At 31.5% G+C, this 22,922-nt stretch overlaps 2 protein-coding genes across 2 annotated transcripts in view; both read left to right on the forward strand.

The window, feature by feature from the left end:
• The window catches only part of LOC131847217 (transcription factor hamlet-like), a 122,432-nt gene that overhangs the window by 94,849 nt on the left and 4,661 nt on the right, over positions 1-22,922 (forward strand). The window lies entirely within an intron of this gene.
• LOC131847216 (uncharacterized) lies at positions 1,442-2,837 on the forward strand. The gene is made up of 2 exons (XM_059196707.1): positions 1,442-2,249; positions 2,666-2,837. Exons 1-2 carry the CDS (start codon positions 1,483-1,485, stop codon positions 2,682-2,684), a joined length of 786 nt encoding a protein of 261 aa, XP_059052690.1. The 5' UTR covers positions 1,442-1,482; the 3' UTR covers positions 2,685-2,837.

Genomic DNA, 22,922 nt, shown 5'->3' on the forward strand with positions numbered 1-22,922 from the left:
ATCTACAGCATAACTAATTGATGTAGGTATCTGGTCATTGAATCATAACGGTAACTACACACACGTAGATGCGGCAAGCTCTTGACCTGCTCTCAAACGATTATACCCTATGAGCGATTATGCCCGCCCTCACAGAGAATGCTTAGACCCTAATGACAGCAATGAGGACCAGTTCTCCGTTATCATTGTGGAAGGTCGATTGCCTATAATAAGCCTGGGCAGCAGGCGGCTGACGTAATTTCGATGTGCCACTATTGTTACCGTCCCAGTTACGGGCTGAAAGTGTTTTAATGATAGACTCATTATTTTAAGGCAACTTGTAATCAATAGTCAATGTGGCGGGAATCATTTTAGAAACGATTGATATTTGATATGCACTGAAATGTAGTCACGAATATTTGTTAGATAAGTAAAAATATTTTCTTTTATTGTTGAAGAGATTGAAGTGGACGCTCTTTTGGAACAAAGAATGCTGATGTTCACGTACATCAGTTCCAATATATTTTTAAAAATTATACAAGTTAAGACCTAAACGTAGGCCACAGAATATGTTACTTTTCTTGATAATTAGTGAGTTCGAATAAGGCATTTCCAAAATATATAAATGAATGAGTATCTACTAAATATACGTGGTTTTCTTATTAGATAATAATAATTGTCCAGAACAATTCTAACAGCGCCATCTAGTACTAAGATAAACAGAGCTTGTGGTATGAGAACAACAGTACTAATATAAATACTCAAATACATTTTATATAAATATATTTTTTTTTTATGCCAGAAGCTAACCCCGCAGCCATCGGAAGTAAGACGTTTTCCTAAACCGCTATACCGAAGCTGTACAACTTAAAACGTCAAATTAAACTAATTTTGTACTTCAATCATCTTTTTGTAATAGATGGAGTTTAATTCCGTTATATTCCATATACGACCTATTTTTTGTGGCACAAAATGTAAGTACTTGATAATACATAATAATATCAGTTGCCTGGTCCGGTTATAATATTTAGCATACTCAATATCCACGCATCGTACGCGTGTTATATATAGAGTTATCTACTTATTTAGCATAAATTACTTTTTGTAAGTACACTTTATGTAGATTTATCCGTAGGTACTTACAACAGATAGTCTCATTATAACAAATTCCCTAATAGGATGCAGTTATGGCTAAAATCAAGCGCTGATAGCTGATAACGCTCGTATTGACATATTTCTATACATCCATTTGTAGTCTATAGCAATATATTATCCAATGTGTAGTAGTAATAATGATATATAATCTATGTTGTATAAATAAGTCAGTGTCAAAAGACAAATGACACTAGCTGTCATAAAGGAGTTTGGATAAGTTTTGTGAGAAGAATGTGTAACGGTTACAAAACAGATAATAAAACAATAAATGGTAAAACAGTAAATTGTGATTATTAATTGTCTAATAATACATGGCGCAGTCGAGACGAAACGAAACCATATAAAAAGATGCAGTGTTATTTTCCGGAAAAACTTGTACTCTCGGGAAATTTGGCCGAGAAATGGAGGGCTTTCAAGCAAGGGCTTGAAATATATTTACTAGCTGCGGACTTGGAAAAAATACCAGACGCAAGAAAGGTAGCTATATTGTTGAATTTAGTGGGAGAAGAAGGTATAAAAATTTATAACAATTTCAACTTGAAAAATGAAGAGAAAACTTATGTTAGAATATTACAAGAATTCGAAGCATATTGTGAGCCTAAGAAGAATAAGTTGTATTGTAGATTCTTATTTTATCAAAGGTGTCAGTCTGAAGGTGAGCCATTTGATAATTTCCTGACGGATATAAATAAATTAGTGAAAGACTGTGGATTTCAATCTGAACAAGAAGCAATACGCGATAGATTAGTTTTGGGCACGTCAGATTTAAAATGTCAAAGGAAATTGTTGGTAGAAGGAGACATGGAATTAGAAGAAGTCATAAAAAGATTGAGAATATCAGAGATGGATAAGAGGCAAGTGGAGGAGATCCAGAAAAAAGATAACCATGTGGATCAGGTATTGCAAAAACATCACAGTGAAAGGACAATCAACTGTAAATGGTGTGGTCAAATACATGTGGCAAAAATGGAAAAGTGTCCAGCAAGAGGAAAGGAATGTTCCAGATGCAAGAAACTTAACCATTTTGGATCTGTTTGTCGTACGAGATTGAAGCAGAATGTAAAAGCTGTAGAAAAACAGGAGCCACAAGGCTCTGAAGGAGAGTACTACTGTGGGTCAGTATACAATAGCAATAATGATAAATGGGTGCAAAAATTATTAGTAGAAAATAACATATATATTAAGTTCAAACTGGATACTGGTTCAGAGGTAGATTTAATTCCATACAATATATATGAAAACCTTTTGAAGAGCAAAAAGATTTTGTTAAATAAATGTAGAATTACGTTACATGCTTATAATAAATCTAGTATTAAAGTGCATGGGCTTGTATTGTTAGAAGTCAAATTAAATTCTAAAACTTATTTAATTGAATTTATAGTCACAGAATCAGGTCTTCAACCCACATTAGGAAGATATACATGTGAATTGATTGGTCTAGTGCTAAGAAAGGATGTAAATGGAGTTAAGGAGATTAAAGGAAACACAAACAGAAGTAACATTATCAATGATTATATGGATGTATTTACAGGGTCCGGGAGATTTCCTAAGAGGTATGGAATTAAATTGAAACCAGGATCTGAAGCTGTATCTAAACCTCCACATAGAGTACCTATAAAATTAAAAGAGAAGCTAAAAGTAGAGTTAGATCGCTTATGTAACCAGGGAATAATTAAGAAACAAGAGGAACCCACAGAGTGGATAAATAGAATCGTAATAGTAGAAAAAGATGAAGATTCTATACGTATATGTTTAGATCCTAAGTCCTTAAATAAATGTATACTAAAAAAATATTATCAGATTCCTACAATTAATGATTTGAAAACGAAAATAGGTAAAGCTAAATATTTTTCTGTTCTAGATTTGAAAGAATCATTTTGGCAGATAGGGTTGTCAGAGGAGAGTACAAAGTTGTGTACATTTTCTACAGTGTTTGGCACTTATTCTTTTAATGTCTTACCATTTGGGTTAGATGTATCTGCTGAAATATTCCAAGAAAATTGTGAAAAATGCTTTAATGATATAGATAATCTTTTCATATATATTGATGATTTCTTAGTATTTGGTAACACTAAAGAGGAACATGATGTAGCATTAAAAAAAGTGCTATTGCGAGCTAGGGAATTGAATATTAAATTTAATATAAATAAGTTTCAATATTTACCAAACATAGTGCACTATTTTGGTCATGAAATTGTAGATGGATGCCTGAGGCCAGATAGTAACAAAATAAAAGCAATAATTAATTATGATATGCCTAATGATAAACAGAGCTTACAGAGATTTCTAGGATTTGTTAACTATTTGAGAGATTTTATTCCCAACTTGTCTGAAATAATAACTCCTCTTCGTGAACTGCTAAAAAAGAATATAGTTTTTCAGTGGAATGAAAATCACACAAAATGTGTTGAGAAAGTAAAACAGCTCATAATGTCCCCACCAGTACTTCAAAATTTTGATCCCTCATTACCAATTGTAATACAGACAGACAGCTCCAAGAATGCCATGGGATGTGTACTGTTACAAAATAAGCATCCTATAGCATTTGCATCAAAAAGTCTTAGTAGAATTGAATGTGAATATGGGCAAATAGACAAAGAATTCTTAGCTGTGTTATTTGCTTGTCGTAAATTTCATTATTATATTTATGGTAGACACATCACTGTACAGACTGACCATCAGCCACTCATAGCTTTAATGAACAAAGAATTGCATGAGATAAATTCACAGAGATTAAGGAAAATTAGAATTAAATTTGCTATATATGATTTAGAATTGCAGTTTATTAGGGGATCTCAAATGTTGATTGCTGATGCATTAAGTAGGGCGTCGAGTACAGCCAGTATTGAAAACTTTGAATTGTCTATTGATAAAGTAGTTCATACAGTAAATGTTTCTAATGCATATATGAAGGAGATAATTTCGGAAACTAAGAATGACATAATATTACAAAGTCTAATAATATTGTGTAGAGATGGTTGGCCAAATAAGATAAGTAAAGTGCCAGATCATGTAAAGTCATTTTATAAATTTAAAAATAACATTTATTATGAAAACTCGGTAGTATATGTAGATCATAAGATAATAGTTCCAGCAATATTAAGGAATAAAATTATCAATGAAGTGCACAGTTCACACTTTGGTATAACAAAAACACAATCTAGAGCTGCTTCTTTGTTTTATTGGCCAGGCATTAAACAGGATATCATGAATGTTGTGTCAAAATGTGCATTGTGTGAGAAGTATAGTGCTAGGAAGGCAAAGGAACCCATGATTTTGGATATAAGAGCTAATTTACCTTTTGAGAAAATAGGTTGTGATTTTTTTAATTATTCTGGAGAAAATTATCTTATTGTAGCTGATTACTATTCAAAATGGTTTGAATTGGTTAAAGTATCATCATTGTCTGCTTCCACAGTAATAAAAATATTAAAAAATATTTTTTCAATACATGGCATTCCTAAAGTAATACGAGCTGATAATATGCCATTTAATTCCTGGGAATTTCAAAATTTTGCAAAATTATGGCAATTTGTAATAATAACATCCAGTCCATTATATCCAAAATCTAATGGTTTTATAGAAAGGTTTGTGGGCATTGCTAAAAATATGTTAAAGAAGTGTTCTGAAAATAAATTAGACATACATTATTTATTGTTAGAATATAGAAATACTCCTGTTTTGGGTTCACCATATTCACCATCACAATTGTTATTCAGTAGATTAATTAGGTCTAAGATACCTATTCATGACAAACTGTTACTTCCTAAAGTTGTAAACGATTTTAATGACTATCAAGCTAAAAGGGACAATGCTAATAAATGTAATTATGATAAATGTGCTTTAACAAGTAATGATAAATTTTACATAGGTCAGGATATAGTTTATTTGAAAAATACTGTATGGTTAAAAGGAAAAGTGAAGGATTTTCACAATTCTCCCAGATCTATTATTATTGTTGATGAAAATGGAAGTGTATTAAGAAGAAATACATCTCAGGTAAAACCATGTAAATCTATCACTACAGGAGGAGGTGAAGAGATAATAAAAGAATTGTCTCCAACTTGTAAGGATAGAATGGCTGTGTGTATCCCTGAATCAAATATTTGTATTAATGAAGATGAGGTAAATGTGGAAGGTGACAATAGTGAGAGTCTTATAAATGGTAATACAGACCATAATCAACAAAATCAAAATGTAGTTAGGTTTAAAAGGAAAATTAATGCTCCTAGTTATCTTAAGGACTATGATTGTGAATTTTAGTTTTGTTATTTAATTTCTTTAAAGGGGAAGATGTAGTAGTAATAATGATATATAATCTATGTTGTATAAATAAGTCAGTGTCAAAAGACAAATGACACTAGCTGTCATAAAGGAGTTTGGATAAGTTTTGTGAGAAGAATGTGTAACGGTTACAAAACAGATAATAAAACAATAAATGGTAAAACAGTAAATTGTGATTATTAATTGTCTAATAATACACAATGACTATTAAAGTCTATTAAAAAAGGTAAAAAAGGTTCTCTATGAAAAACCTATTGATATTAAATTGATATTTTTATACGTTGATAAAGTCATAATTAATAATAAGTATCTCACGAAATTAATTATCTAGTTTTTAAAACGTTTCTTTTTAATTCTACTATCTATTTGTGATAAGATTCCACAATTAAATAAATAAATATACCTTCGTGCTCGATTGTTAAGATGAGGTAGTCAAAGGTTTTGTCAGCTGTTGATGCTGTGTGACATGTCGACAACTCATATTTTGATTGGTATATTCGACTACAGTAGTGAAAATTTATTTTATTTGTAACTTAAAGGTAACTTATTATATTATATTAGGTTATTTACTTACGCGGTACGATTACGATGCGTCATTTTCTTGTGAAATAACGCACCGTATACCTTAAGCAACGTAATATTACCTTTACGTTTTATTAAAAATACGGTAAAATTTTACGTTTATTTTCAGTAAGTACGGAAATATTACGTGATTCCAGCCGCACGATGACTCGCTCATTGACCGTGTCGCGTACTATAAAATCGTTTATTTCGATAATACGCCTTTTTAGACACTCTTATTTAACTTTATAAATGTCTTTAAGTAAGTTAAGTTAAGTTTAATTACTATGACTGGTAACAATAATAAACTGGTATAATAAGTATTATAAATTCTATTGTGAATTGACTGATAAACGTAATGATGAATGTGACTAGTCATCACTGCATAGCCCAAACTCTAAAATTTAGTTATAGCTTAAGTTAGGATAAGCTTATTAATAATTGTAATTATTTATATTAATTAAATTGTTAAATGGATAACATAACATGCTAGGCATTTAACAATTTAATGTTGTTGCCCCCGGTGGCTATGCTGGGGCAAAGTGGTTCAGCCCAAAGTTCTAACCTTCACTCCTTTCAAGAGGTGCGAATAACTTGTGTCTGTCTGCTTGAAACCCATTGAAATATATGCACAAAATTTCATTAAGTGACAAATACATGTAAAAGATGAATTATACACCTACGAGTATATTAAGACTGCGCCTATTTATTATTTATAATAAATAGGCGCAGTCACATCACCTTTATTCTTACCTTGTAACTTAACAAGTGCACTATAAAGTTATCAGATGAATATCAAACCTACAAATTGCCATAATTATCGTCATGTATGTCCTATATTATCCGTGCCATTGCCATCCATTGTATGAAGCATTTATTTATTATATCACTATGATTTATAAATATAAATATTTCGCACTCAACAAAATTATAGACTTATTTATACAGCATGCATCTATTATTACTGAATGAGAATACCAATAAAATACAAATTATATTAATTTTATTATTATACTGAATACCAGATAAATCAGCTAATGTATTATTTTGGACTACAATTCAGATTACATTTTTTTGAAAACCATAATCTGAACACGACAGCTACCAATTTCTAGCAGATGGAGCATTTAACCTGTTTGAGATGACGCAATACTCGGACGGAGTACAGATGCGTGATGACATGATGATAATGATCAGAACAATTGCCTTAAGTCCTAATATATGGGAGAGGGGTGGTGCATTGGTCGCATAAAGATTACATGACGAACAATTTTCGTTAGGAATAGGATAATTTGTCTCAATTTTATAATCCCCTCTTAAAGTGGGCTAATACCTTTGATGTCATTCTAAGCTATATAAAAAAATAGTGTTGTATAGTTACAGTCAAAAAAATATTATATTACCGACTGTAATCCGACAATTACGTCATAATTCATTACATCTTAATTTGTTTTTATTTACATTGTCGTGAAAAATCCAGTGAGACAAAATAGTCCCTATATTAAAATTCATACGTTACATTATTATTTATAACGGCGGCCAGGACAGGTGATCTCGCAACAATCTGCGGGAGGAGTCATCAACCTTGCCCGAGTTCTTGGTGCGATTAACATTATAGATTTACGATGATATACGACGGCGCGGCGGCGAGGTGATGCTATTATTATGACCTTTGTACACGACCTTACCCGCCTTTTAATTCATATGCTCTTATTAATTCTAAAGAATATTCTTTGTTTATTATACTATAGATTCGGGTTATAGCGAAAATTTTATTACTCAAGCAATTGTTTATGTACTCTTGCAAATTATTGTTATTTCATAGTGAGTATTCACACATCTCATTCAAATCTAAAAAATGTAAACTTGAACAACATTTATTTAGAAATGCAACAAGCTACATCCTTACCTATTTTATTTCTTACTGAATCTGCTCTCCGAATTAGTAATAAAGTTTATTTCAATAAAGATTTCTTTTCTATTTCTCTTTAAAATCTAATGCAAATTCAAACTAATAAAAAACAATCACAAAATATATGTTATATTTTGCTGGTTGTACTTATAGATATATCTAGGTACATATAATACTGCAGCCCATAATATGTTACAACACTACAAAAAATGAAATTATATTGGTCTAAAATTATCAAGTATTTTATAATTCAGAATTGGTACCTACAAACTTCAACTTATTACATTAAAACAACAATCCGTTGTTAAAACGAATGGCCCAGAAAAAAGTTCTCGCTTCATACTTGCATATTTGAGTACAAGTTTTCGTCATACACGTACAAATAGACAACTGATCGTAATTTAATAATCATACATGCATATTATCGTAGTCATAGCGGTTCTTCCAGTTTATTTTTTTTATTAGGTATATTGATGCGAGATGTTAAACGCCCACGTAGCTACACCCGTAATTTATTGAAAGGTTATGACTTTGAGTAGTTCCTTCAGTATGATTATTACTTTATCTAAATTACATATGTGTATTATATATGCATGTAAAATTTTAATATTCTGTTCTACATAAAATCGTTATAAAATTATGGAACTGACATGCTGAAATAATCCGTAACTCTATACAGATAATTGAAGAATATGTAACATTATTAATGTAAAACATTTTGTATATTATCGATCTAAATAAATATGTTGAATTATTTTAACCATATCTATCATATAAAATTCCAACATAAAGAAAGCTTTTACTATGAACACCTACTGAGATAACTGATAGACGTACTATTCCAAATCATGTAAATAAATATATATATATATATATATATATATAGCATAGAAAATGTAAAAATATAAAGACGATATTAGTAAATATTTGTATATTTTTTAATATCCAACTTTCAAAGTACAAAACAAGGTAATGTCTACGTCTAAGACTCTACGTCACTCAGGCCGTCATACAGAACTGTATATTTTTAGATGTAATCCTATAGTTGTATTCTATCGTTATTATTGTTTAAATACATATTAACACTTCTACTATAGCAAAAAGCAGGTAAATAAATACATAATGGCATAATAAACTCTTATTCCCTTCTACAGCACGTTGATACTATCGTGAACTGTCCAACCCACACAAACTGTCAAGATTACAACTTCACAAAGGAAAATACATGCAACGTTGTACTTGTACTGTCATCACATCACATCAAATTGTATGACAAACATTGTTGACTAATATATAAATAGGTATATAAGCTTCTTGTGTCACAAGTACATGTGTGACATTGCCAAAATGTGACACAGTGATATATGTACTTGTGTATACTGTCAAAAAGTACAAGTTCTGTCATCAGCTTTTGTAGTGAGCATGCATCTATTTATACTAATTTCTTCGTACACGTAACAGGTTTAAATTTTTTATTTTAGCATTTACTAACAGGGGTAAAATGTATACAATCTGTGGTAGAGGGTGAAATCGAGAATTATACACGATCGTTTCAGTGAGATCAGAGAATTGTAGAAGATTGCGAGGAATCATCATAAGAGACAAGAGTTCTAAGTCAGTAACTGTATTTGAATTGTGTTATGAATATCCTTACACAACGACAATCTTTACCTGTACAAATTGTGTTTGCTTTTTAATTCGCCACAGATAAGTTAATGTTGTAAAGTATATTTTATAACTGTCGAACTCAATCATCTTTAAACTATATAACAACCTTTTCTAATCTAAGAAGATAGTGGCTAATCAGTTATCTCTATTCGGTGTTAAATTTATATTTACCTTATAAAATAAATTTCATAAGTAGCCTAATGAAGAGAACATTATACTTACTCTACTTTATCATACTATAGTAAAATTGAAAGATAAAATTTATAAGTTTATTATCGAGTGCTTCTATATTAAACGTTTTATTTCCATATAAAATTTAACAAAGTTAAAACTGGTAGGTTGGTGTAAAATTACGTCATTATATTCATACCAATTAATAGCGGACAAGAGTAGAGATAAAGTATGTAGTATATTCTAAAGTAAGGAATAACAGTCATTGAAAATATTGTACGATTATAAATACGACTATACAAAAACAGAATCAACTGTTTCTGTATAATTAATGTATATTTTTTACGAACTAATTAAAAAAAAATCGATTCCTGTTTTCTTCTATATGTTTTGTATCAATTTTTCTTGTAGTTCTCTTTTGTCATTAACTTAAAAGACCTAGATATATTGTGGGTTTGTTTGCACTAGCCTTTATAGGTACTCACAGTAATAACAGCAGGGTCAGAGCTGCATTGGATCCTCCATAACAATGCTAACTGGTTTATTACCATAACATATATGTCATGCGTAGAATGAAGGTCGAAATTTATAACAAACACATTATAACATAACTTTCCACTATATTGTATATTCCTGTATGATAGGTTGTAATATCTATGTATACTAGCTGAAGACAACTTTGCCTGCATAGAACAGGAAAAGATGTTTATATATATTGCCAAACTTAATTGCATTCTAAGAGACAAAATGTAAATTTCATGAAATTAACATCTCTGGTATTTCAGTCATCCATAGGCTACAGTAACCGTTTATTATCAGATGAGCCGTATACTTGTTTGTAATTCTGAAATCAATCACATGACACATAAATGGCCTTTTAGTTAGCGGATGGCAGATTATCCATTACTATATACAAACTACATTATGATAACGTAATGCGTTAAAAAACTGAAACTGCTATTGAGAGATCAGCGATTGATTTCTATCATTTATACTTTTACATTCAAGTGGACATCAGTAAGAACACTGCATGCCCTAAATGGCGATACTTACGAGGTATTGAATTCAAGAAAAAGTCGATGGTATCTAAGCAATGACTCGAATAAGTACAGTCGGTTACGAAAACCTATTAAATTGGATATTTGATCGCACATGAGAATGTACGCCGCTATATAAATACTAATTCCAACTTGCCACAGTTGTGCCATTCGTTGATAGTCTATAATTTAAAAAAATATAATGGTTTGTTAAAGGACTACCTAACTACCTAACTACTAAATGTTTGAAAATAAAACAATCCTATTTTTATTACGTATATAGTGTATATAGATCTTAGAGACATATTATTTATATACTAAATAATATGTGCCTAAGATCTATATACATATTATTTATATACTGTAATAATTTTTATTTCAATTGGTACCATATATCAAAAACATAAATTCAAAATCTATGAAAGTTACTTTTTAAATCATTTTATTGATCAAATAAAATAGAATAGAATAGAAAATCATTTATTCAAATAAACTTACATTGAAGCACTTTTGAATAGTCATTACATTTTTTTAATCTACCGCTCGTTCGGAAAGCTGTCTCATCACAAGAAGAACGAGCAAGAAACTTGCATGTTGCTCTTTTAAATAATTTTATTATTACATTTTTAAGTTTAAGTGTGTGAATACAAACCACCAATTAGCACTAATTCAATTAAATACTCAAATAGAAAAAATATTGAATATATAACGAACTGGTTAAACAATTAATAAGAGGAAATCAGTCATAGTGATTAGAGCAGACCAGTCCCTACAAGCAGCACCCGTTCACGAGTATGACGGATGAGCCAGCCATCACTGCGCTCGACCATATTTTACCACCTATTTTACCTAATGAACCGGCCCACCACGCCGCCACAAGTCTGAACATTTTAGTGAGCATGACTACTCAAAACACTAGACCACGTCAAAGCTACTTACAATTGCCATCTGATAGTTATAGTATTCACATTTTACATAAGAATGCATGCGGCAATCAATAGAAAAACCGCTACGCTTTCATATTTCTAAAACAATTAAATCAAGAAAGCCATGAGAAAATTAAATTATAATGTTGTATGCTATTAAACTAATTATTTACTTGATATGTTGTCATTTATGAATTCGTCTATCCTGTAATAGCCTTCTTAAATAAAAATTGTTTAATATAAGATTTGAATTGCTTCTCTGTCAGATTTAATGCAGATTCTGGCAGTTTATTATAAAATCTTACGCAATTACCATAGAATGAATTACTCATTTTGTGCAGACGGCATTTAGGTAAAATTAGCTTATTTATATTGCGTAAGTTTCTACTTGTACAGTCTTTCAGTTTTTTAAAACTCTCTAAGTTCTTCCGTGTATACATGATATTTTCATAAATGTATTGTGAAGTAACGGTGAGGATATTTGATTCTTTAAAGCACTGACGTAATGACTCTCTTGAACCCATACCATAAATAGAACGTATGGCTCTCTTTTGTAAAACAAATATAGTATGTATATCGGCTGCTTTACCCCACAGCAGTATGCCATAAGACATTATACAAGTTTAGCCGTCGCCACGTCTGTTAATTGCCTAATTCTTCTAATTGCATATGCAGCAGAACTTAGTCTACTGGCCAATTTTGAAATATGGGGCCCCCATTGTAATTTCGAGTCCACTGTTATACCTAAAAAACCTGTATCATGTAAACATGGTACAAAAGGCGGACTTAATACTGTTACCATTATTCATATATTTATATTCACTTTTGATTCAGTCTTTAGCTCTATTTAGTGACGTCGGGTGTCTTGATAAATCCACTCACTAGCTTACAGAATTATCCAGACGTAGTGTGTAAGAAGATTTTTCCGTACAAATAGTACTATTCCTTCCTAATCAAAGTTCATGGCAACAATCTAAACTTACATTTGCTCAACCGCAGCGAGTTATTATGTCACGCAATTTAACACAACTGCTTTGAAAAGTTGTAGTTGTCAAACTAGTGCTGTCATATTTTCAATCTTACACAAATGTAACGGGACAAATTAAATAAAAAGTATTAATCTGCGCGCTACATATAAGGACAAACGGCAATTGACAGGTGCAGTCACTTTCGCCCGCCATCCATCTAATTATAGTAGGCGTTAAATTATTACCTAACTAATGATATGTTGTGAGCATGTTATGTTTGTATATTGACACAGCATTGGCTGCATCCGGCGCGGCGGCTGCCTCGGGCTACGACTAAGTAACGGTGGCTCATGATGCCATATTGCCTCGAATATATCGAGGATTGTCTACAACCTAGTCATGTAAGGCACTATATATAAGCAATACAGCACTATTCATTAAAGGTAGACTGTAAAAACTCGTCTGCGTGGGTACCTCTGTCTCACCTATTACAGCCGCCTCACAGCTTGCTTATAAGTTGTATTTCGGAGATAAGACAGTGAAAATACAGGATAAAAAGGATGACATCTTAGTCCACCGGAAGGGTTATACTTAAGCGATATTGCATGTGTCATATGATGAAGTGATATGTTCGTAATGCTGTTCATGTATATAAACAACGGTTTCCACTTGCCATCAGGCAGCCGCCGTTAGACATTTAGTCTACTAAGATCCCGCCAGCGTATACCTTTTACGCAGACGGATACAAATTTTATAGTCATCTTTAAAACATCTGTTCTGAACTCTTACATGCATTACATTTTCACAGTAATATCTATGCAATTGGAAGCATGCATCAAAATTAACACGTAATTTTAACTATAATTTTAGTGGGCATATCATACCACGCACTATTCAAGAATTCGTTGCAAATATTTTTTTCTGACTACCATATTAATCGATAATTAGCTCAATGTGAACGAGTTCATATAATTTTACGTCATGTGTGTCCAGCACACACATGACGTAAAATTATATACACAAACTCGTTTACAAAGTCGTGATGAGCACTGTAATGATGATAATTAATTTATAATGCTACTGGTTTTACCAAATCTAATGATATCAATAATTAAAGCATATCATTTATTCGGAAATTTTAATTATAAATTGCTATGTTAAAATATCAATACTTTATAGGTATCTTTTTAGTCCATCTTTAAAAAATCTGTTACTTTTAATAGATAGAACGAAAAAGATACTTCATACAATAATATAAATCTTTATGAAAATTGAATCATTTTTTATCTAATTTCAATATAAAATATAATAGATTAACTAAACAAACAAACTAAGCGATTATAATAAGTCTTTCACGTACTTACACACTGCATTTTTTTATTACGTTTAATTGAATCAATATGAATTGATAAAAACATAGATTTTATTTCATTTCACATATACACACAAATCTAACAACTACTAACTGTATTTATAATGTCGACCAATATTAATGCATAAAATAATAATTTACAATCACCTAAACAGAGTGTAATAGCGAAATACCAGCGTTGTCGCGTCCTGCAAATGTCCCGGACATTTCCATTATTTATTAGGGGGACGTCCAATAAAGTCCAACGGGATGCTTGCGGTATTGTGCGCGCGCCGTGATAAAGGCTCGGCCACCTACGTAAACAGCGTGCGTTGGCGGGACCCAGCTACGATGGCACTATTCGAGATTATTATGGCACCGACATAGTATCCTACCTGATATTGATAACGTCTGTAATCGATATCCTGCCGCACTAGTAACTGTACTTTTGCATTGCTCCGTAGTTTTTTAATGATTTAAATAAGTTTATTTAGGGATTAAAACTTTTATTTGAGAATTTCCTGAATCCGGCGGTAAATATTAAATAAGCAATAACTAATAAGGACCTCAACATTTGACATTTGTTTTATTTTTCAAAGAGACTGCGAATCTCAATAGTTTGTGAGTTCGTTAATAAAAATACCTGTTTTGCTTAAATATGTATATTATAATACATGTAAATGGAACTTTATATATTTTTTTATAATTATGTACTTATTATTTATACATACTAATAAAATATGTATTAAATTTAATTCGCTCTTATGTCGAAGACGTATACTATAAATATTTATAAATGGAAGTACCGTTGCTAGAATTTTGTATTATACATATGTACCTAGGAGACAAGAAAACGGTATCGATAAACTGTATAGATATAAGACATTGCCAACCCGAATGGCATAGAATAGCCGGTAAACCAGATTACTCTTCATTTCGCGTCACAAAAAGTTCAGTAACACAGAATCGCGCCCAAAATAAAAATCACTATTAGTTCAAAATTATACAGGCATTGAATCTTTAGATTATTGCAAAAGATAGGTAGATTCATATTATACTTTCGATATCACGAACTAAACTTCCGTTCAACGACCAGCCGTTATCAACAAACAATCCGCAATAGTAAACTGGACTTTACGAGGCGTTACTTTTTCGTTATTTGACACTAAACAGTGATTCTATAGTTGCTATAATACGGCCCTTCAATCGTTAACGTCAAGCGAGAATAACATGCCTCGAAGCCGGCACAATACTTTATCCTTAATCCGGAACCACATGCTTGTCAAACAACGATACGCATCTACAAATACAAATAGGTCGTATAAAATAATGTATTTAACGTTGTAAAAAGCGCAAGCCACCTATGCAATTTTTTGTTATATTTGTTTTTTTATTTATATGTTTGGTTGCGTCCAAATCAAAGAAAACTTGCGGTAAGCTCATGCGAAACATACATATGTTAATACGAAGAAAATTAAATGTTAAATATCACAGATTTTCTTTTATATTATCTTATTTTAATTTTTATAGCATATATAAATACTAGCTACTCGCGCCGGTTTCGCACGGTACGGTACGTGTACCTACATGTATTATTTATATAAACCTTCCTCTTGAATCACTCTATCTATTAAAAAAATCGCTTCAAAATTCATTGCGTAGTTTTAAAGATTTAAGCATACATAGGGACGGACACACAGCGATAGAGAGTTTGCGTTATACTATGTAATAAAGTATTGCAGTTAAGGTCTAGATAAAAACTAAAACAATTTATGGATACCAATATTTTACTCAATTTAATTGACCAAATCATCATCAATTTGTTCACTCAAATTCATATTACGAGAGAATGGTTTTGGCTTCAGTTTTTGATGACCTGCCACCTGCCTGACATCAACCCTTCTTGGGAATAGAAGCGCGTAATTATTATCCTTCATTTGATTGCCCAAGTTTTTGTAAATATTTTATGTTTCCAAGTTTTGCAAATGTCAAACGTGTGGAGCCGGCATTACATGCTCGAACGTCCCAAGTTGCTCGTCCAAGTTCCGAGCGCGCCCACCGCAATCAAACCACGATACATCATTTTAATACTGAACATGTCACCGCAAATCTGAATATCCAATGCAAATGAAATGCAGCGAGTACGGCTAGTACACCTAATGGTACGCTATAAATTATAAGACAGCTAGTTTTGTTATCTCCCCGCGTTCCTGTATAGCATTTCATAGAGATTATATTCTGAATACGTAATGGGAGTGCGTTATTCTATTCTGTTGTAAGTGTTACAAACGGATGACCGAAAAGGAACTGCTTGTTATTTTCAATAATATATAGAATATACACAGATAACATTAAGATAAATGCTTGCTTAATAAGCATGTATTAAACATAATTTAGTACTAGATTAGATTCAATCATAATAAAATCTAAATCCAATCAAATATTTGAAATTATTGAGTGAATACATAATAGTAGATATTATAAATTCATTAAACGTACATTACATTCAGTTTTTTTATAATACATAAACAGGCTTTTATTATTAGAATTAATTTAGGTAGGTATATCAAACTTATTAACATTACACACATTACATCTATCTATTGCAATATACTTTTAAGGAATCTCTGAAAACTCGAAGATTTGAGACGGTAATAAAATAGCTATTAAAATTCTATTCAACATTAAGTCCAACTATACCTATAATATTTGGTTAACAGTTTCACCGCGTTTAATATGAATGTTTACGAGATAAACTGATACTAAAACATCACGCTATTTGCGAAATGTGCACCCGGCAACATGTCGCAACATGGCGCGTGCTCTTAGATTTTACGAGATATGGGTAATTAGACCAGAGTCTCATAACTTACGATGACTGGTGATTACGGACAGCAATGGAAGAGTTCCTTTATATGAGCTATAAAATTGTTAGTGCGGCAAAACGTTTTACTGGACAACACCTTGAATTTAATTAACAACTTGTTTGCAGATAAACTGAAATTGTTGGTAGGCAATATATGTGTTGATTGATGGTAAAGGAGTTTTCATACCATACGAGTTACTACAGAGTAAGCGAGACCAGAGACCAGGTTGTATCCTAGCACCATAAAAAAACAATTCTGAATTTAAAAAAATAGCATTTATGTGCAAAGTTCATCATCATTAATACATCATAGACTATTACATTCATCTTTCATCATAAATTGTAACATTCATCATCAATACATCATCGACTAAATTAATTTACTATTAAAACTTTTCGGTTGCAATTTTGTATATTTATCCTTGTTTCTTTATTCAGAAAATACCTTTGAGTGGAGATATAAAAAAATATAATGAACTATAATCTAATAAATAATATCTATTATAGATTGCGATCAGAATTTGCACGTCTCGAATTCTAATGTTTGTAACCTTAGTTAAGACAGCTGTTCATTGATATCATATAAATACCTGAGCCCTATAAGATGTTTGCACTAACGGAGTAATCACATTAATATGTACTAGGAATGAACATCAGTCAACATAGTTGCAGATACTAGGTAATGAGATAAGTATATATAATATACAAAAAAAATCTAATTCCGGTGATTTTCATACAGCCATCGCACCGTTTTGGTTTCAAAGTGATGACATCTATTAATCGTAACGCGCATGTGTATGATGTAATCCGCTATTGGTTAGAACTGGTGTACAGGGAACGCCAAAATGCATGAAATTCTATTCCAATTGGTTCATAAGAAAGGAAATATGATAAAGTAACTACCTGTGTATAATACACCGACCAGACATGACTTTATTTACATTTTTTTTTTGTATGCAACTGTACTTTTTTCATAACTGTTGCACATTTACAAGCTAAAATCAGAAAAGTGAAATTATATGTGAGTTTTAAGATATTTAGATAACGAGAACGAAACCTATAATAACCTGAAATAAGGGCAATGCCGACTCCCAAAACCTAGCATTTGTTTACTCAGAGTTACCGACGCAAATCTTAGACCTGTTAATTTTTTAATTAATTCGCAATTATATTTTTATGTGGTCCTAAAGAAGAGAAATTATAGCTTATTTGGATTCAATAGTCGTTACTACATACGATAAAATTGATAATTATCAGTTTAATGCTTCCACAGTTACGCCAAATCGATCCGTCTAAATATTAACTTGAGTTGATTCATACATCAAAGCAATTTCATATCTCGCCATAAGGCGATCGGCGCGACATGTTTCCTAAAATAGTGATGTGAAATAAATCAAAGATCGTGGTTGTCGATACAAACCCGTCTAAAAAAGCAATCGGCGTGTGAATCTGCTGCGAGCACGATCGTATGAGAGAATATGAGACGGAATGTTATGGACTATTTGACTTATGAGACAGCTCACATTGAATTTAGTTATTTGCTTTTGCAAGCGTGTAGTTTGTGCCTGCGAACATTGTAACTGCATTTCGACGAATAAATTTTCATCCATTGACTGTTAAAATAAAATTCTATTAACAAATAGCGATAGATATATTTATAAGTATGTAGCTACAAAAAGAAGGACGGTATTTTGTAACAATATCACTAATGACATTTTTATTTGAACGCGATTTTATTTATAGAGTTTTATGGTTTATTTTTCAACGATATACTTTACTCCTGTTTTATTCATATAGTACGAAAATTTTGACCTAACAATAACAATAAGGACTACAATTAAACCTTATACGAATCATAAAATGAAATAACATGAAAACTCTTTGTTGTTTCTCTCATAGAATATATACAGTTATATAAATTAATATGTTTACATGTATAAAAATATATTAATACTATGGGCATGATAGGGATGACAATGGGCGGCCTTTTCGCTTAAAGTTCGTAACATTTGAATATTCTCTAATTAATAATGCTTTGTAACAGTAAATTAACGTACGACATACCTACGTATCTATCTATATTAACTATATTATTTTATTGATACTTTTTTAATATTACCCTGAATTTGCATTATATATTAATGTAAGTATAAACTTAAATACTATTTATATTACAAATATGATGATGAATATATAGAATGACAAACAAATCGACTAATAGTATAGAGTAGAGAACAATAATAGTCTTTATATATAATATATAACAAAATAATAACCATCTGCATAAAAAAATATAATATAAAAATATTATTAATTGCGCAAGCGTGTCTCTGTTGAGAGAGTCGTCGATTAGTTAGATCAATCACTAGTTTTTCTGCTGTTATTGCAAAGGATCGGCGTGACGCATTGTTGTGATCTAAAGTAACAATTGTTTTGTTGGTCAATTTATCGATACGCAACGGCAATGGCGACTATCGTGAAATTGTGGTCATTGTTATCGACCTCTCGATTTTTTGGCAATATCAGGACGATGGTTAGAGATTTCGAAACTTTATTTTATTCTTTGTCTAATGACGACTGTGTTTTAGAATAAATACATATTGTAAATTTTATTATCTATCTAACATTAAAAAACGAACTCTTTGAACTTATTTGTCAAATTACGATAAATAAGTCAAAAGTATTTGAAGAACATTTCCTAATTAAAAAAAATACTTCTAATTACTACTACTACTACTACTACTACTACTACTACTACTACTACTACTGATAATTTCTATCTATATATATCCTTTACTTATTGTTGAGAATACTCAAACAATCGCGATTCGTGAACACAATGATTTCACATACATAGAAATATTACTCGTATCATGATATTGTTCATCAGTGCATCAAGTGGAACACATTCTATTGGTTACCGTATCGTACTTATCTACCCAATGTTCATCCGTACATATATTTCTTACATAGTCTTTCTCTTCGATGTAGGTACCTATACACGTCAAGGTCTACTGACCTTCCGGGAATTATTACGCGCTTACTGCTTGCATTAGATGATTTATGAGGAAAAGGAACTTATGATTTATACCGACTATGTACAGGCACTTAGTAGGTAAGTATACAGAACTCGTCTCAATATCTAGTATTTTTATTTGTTAAGTGCGTATTACGCCTACTACTTTTTTTCTTGTAAAGTAAATGCTATGATTTTATCATAAAATAAAATTAAACTGCCTATGGTGTTACGACCTCCGTCGCAGATAATATAGATTGATAGGTACCTACCTATCAATCTATATTATCTGCGATCTACCTAGATGTAGGTACATCTGTTTGAAGCTGAGTTGGGTCGCCTATAGTTTAAATATATATCGGGAAATACAGTAAAAAATAAAGTATGTAATAGTAATTGTCTTTTTTGCAGTGTAACTGATATATTTTTGTCATGGGTAGATTATAATGTATAAAAGTCCAAAAAGCGTTAAGCTCATGTTTATTATAATAATTGTATGTTTGCCCGTGTCACATTATAAAACTTGATTATTTTAAAACGATATCGATATACCACGTCAAGAAGTACCTGTCAAGTTCATTATAAAAATATTATGTTACCCCTTATTTACTTAGGACTAAGCGAAATATATTATAACACATAGAAAAAAATATAGGTACATTCGTTAATTTGCATTAGACATAACAAACTAAATAGGTGTTAATAAAATCTTACTCAATAGAAAATGAAAATTTTATCATTAATTAATAGTTCAACAAGAAACAACAACACCGCATAGTAACTAGTAAAATTACGATGTCGCATTTCTATTCACGCCTCGCCTCGAAATTATCAACATTATACACTGATAAATAAAGCAATTTATCGTTGAACACAAAATTTATTGTATGCCAGCAACATAATATTTGAATTCGATAATCGGCACACTGTAGGTACATACAAAATCGGATTACGGTAATTTATTGTTGGTGCAACTTTACATAACCAACCAGTGTGTCGAGACGAGAGTTGGCGTTGTTAGAAACGCATGAAATCCAACAAAAGTAGACGAGCGGCGTCTCACAGCGCGAGTAAGCGATTCAAATGCTAATATATCACAAGGCGGTCGCTTCGTAGTGCCGCTCATTGGCTATGCTATTTACATTAACATATATAACCGTGTTTGCTCCGCCTACCGTGGTTCACGTCACGCCGCTTCCGAACGTCATTAATTACAAATAATTAGCGTATCGTGACTCGTGTACTAGAAATATTTAGCTTGCGATGCGCGAACACACCTACAATTGATTATTCGAAATATACAACAATGTATCGATTTATCTTTTGAACGTAATGTGTATTTACAATCAATGCAAATGACGCTATATCTATACACTATCCATGAAGCAATGAACATTCCAATAGGCCACGATATAGTAATCTAGTTATATTATGCCACATTACGGTTTCCACAAAATTGTTTGTTCTAACAATGATGATTGTATTACATATTATAACTATATGATAAATAATATCACTTATAAGTTCGCATACATCAATTGTCGGTCCATATATTAATTATTATTTACTACTTGAAATTAAAGCCAGTATTTAAACATAAATAATAGGGCAGAAGAAGATTGAAAAAGAAACGGTGGACTGTGTGAAAAATGATATGGTAAGAAAGGGAGTAAATAACGAGATAACTGCGAACAAGGATGAATGGAAGAAAAAACATATTACGCCTACCCCAAATAAATGGGATAAGGAAGAATTAGATGAAAATGATGATGATGCAACAATAAATAATATATGTTACTTGAAATATGTAAAACACCGAAAAACAAGCAAATGACACATTTGTTAAAAGTGGTACAAAAAGATATAGACTGTATGCTAAAAAATTTTCTTAACCTAAAAAATGTTATCTTTTATATTTTACAAATAGTCATTCTTCATACGAAAATGAACAGATTCAACAAAACAGATTACTTACATTATCATAAGAAATATCTTCTGTAAGTACTATGCAAATTATCTAAGTAAGATATGTTAATGCTTTGCATAGCTTTAACTCTTCAACTTCACACCATTCCCGGTGCTAACTACAATTCGTATTGTTTTTCCATTCCGTATTCGCTAGAGGCCACCGATGGCCCAGTCCGCAGTTACAAATCATAAGCATGAGGCAGCGACTCACGAACATGCCAAATACGGCACCACGAATGTCGAGTTCGACCCTCGTTCTTACGATTTATGCCAGCTGCTTATGGTGCAAATTAGTCGCATGTCGACGTAGGCGTGCGCTCGCAAATTTACCGTATTTTTTTTTTGGTAAAGTTTACAAGTTCAAAAGTTACATGAAGTTAGTCATAAACATGTTGCTGCTGTTACATGTCTAATGAATATATATAATATTCATAAAAAATACTGAATATTTATAAAAATAAAAGATTATATCTAACAGTACTTATTCTCACATATACATGTACAGGTTGTGTTCTTTACTTAGTCTTTTGAGGGCATCATCAAATATACACATACGTAAAATTTATGTTTCATTTCATATTACTCAACTGTCGACGTTCGACGTCGTAGTCCTGGTACGTATTACTGGTGGCAGCGACAAAATAAAAAAAGCGCTGGAAGTGTTGTATGCAAACTCAATGATTTAGTACATTTTTGACATTTATTAATATCAAATTAGAAATTCGTCTCAAAAACTTCTTTATTTATATCACCATTATAAAAAACAACCTAATCATTCACATTAAATTTCTAAACTCCTTAATTTCTAATTTCATAACCAAAAGCTTTTCCAATATCAATTTTCTACGAATAAGAACCAGATTAAAATACATTGTCCCCAAATTACAAAAACGTGAACTGTATTTTGACACAATCAATCCATCAGCCTTATAAGTGGTAATGATATCGTAACAGAGTTAACACACATGGCGATATCACCTGCCTGTATCTGCGCCGGCGCATGCCAACAATGATCGTGACGATACGTGGGTGATGCGCGTGCTCTTATCAATCATTTTAA

The sequence above is a fragment of the Achroia grisella genome, unplaced genomic scaffold (genome assembly GCF_030625045.1).
Source record: "Achroia grisella isolate CSIRO2021 unplaced genomic scaffold, CSIRO_AGI_Agris_v1 utg516, whole genome shotgun sequence".
Taxonomy (NCBI): Eukaryota; Metazoa; Arthropoda; class Insecta; order Lepidoptera; family Pyralidae; genus Achroia; species Achroia grisella.

Bases quoted from the DNA above. Each gene is read 5' to 3' on its own strand.
- LOC131847216 (XM_059196707.1), top strand. From the start codon at position 1,483: ATGCAGTGTTATTTTCCGGAAAAACTTGTACTCTCGGGAAATTTGGCC.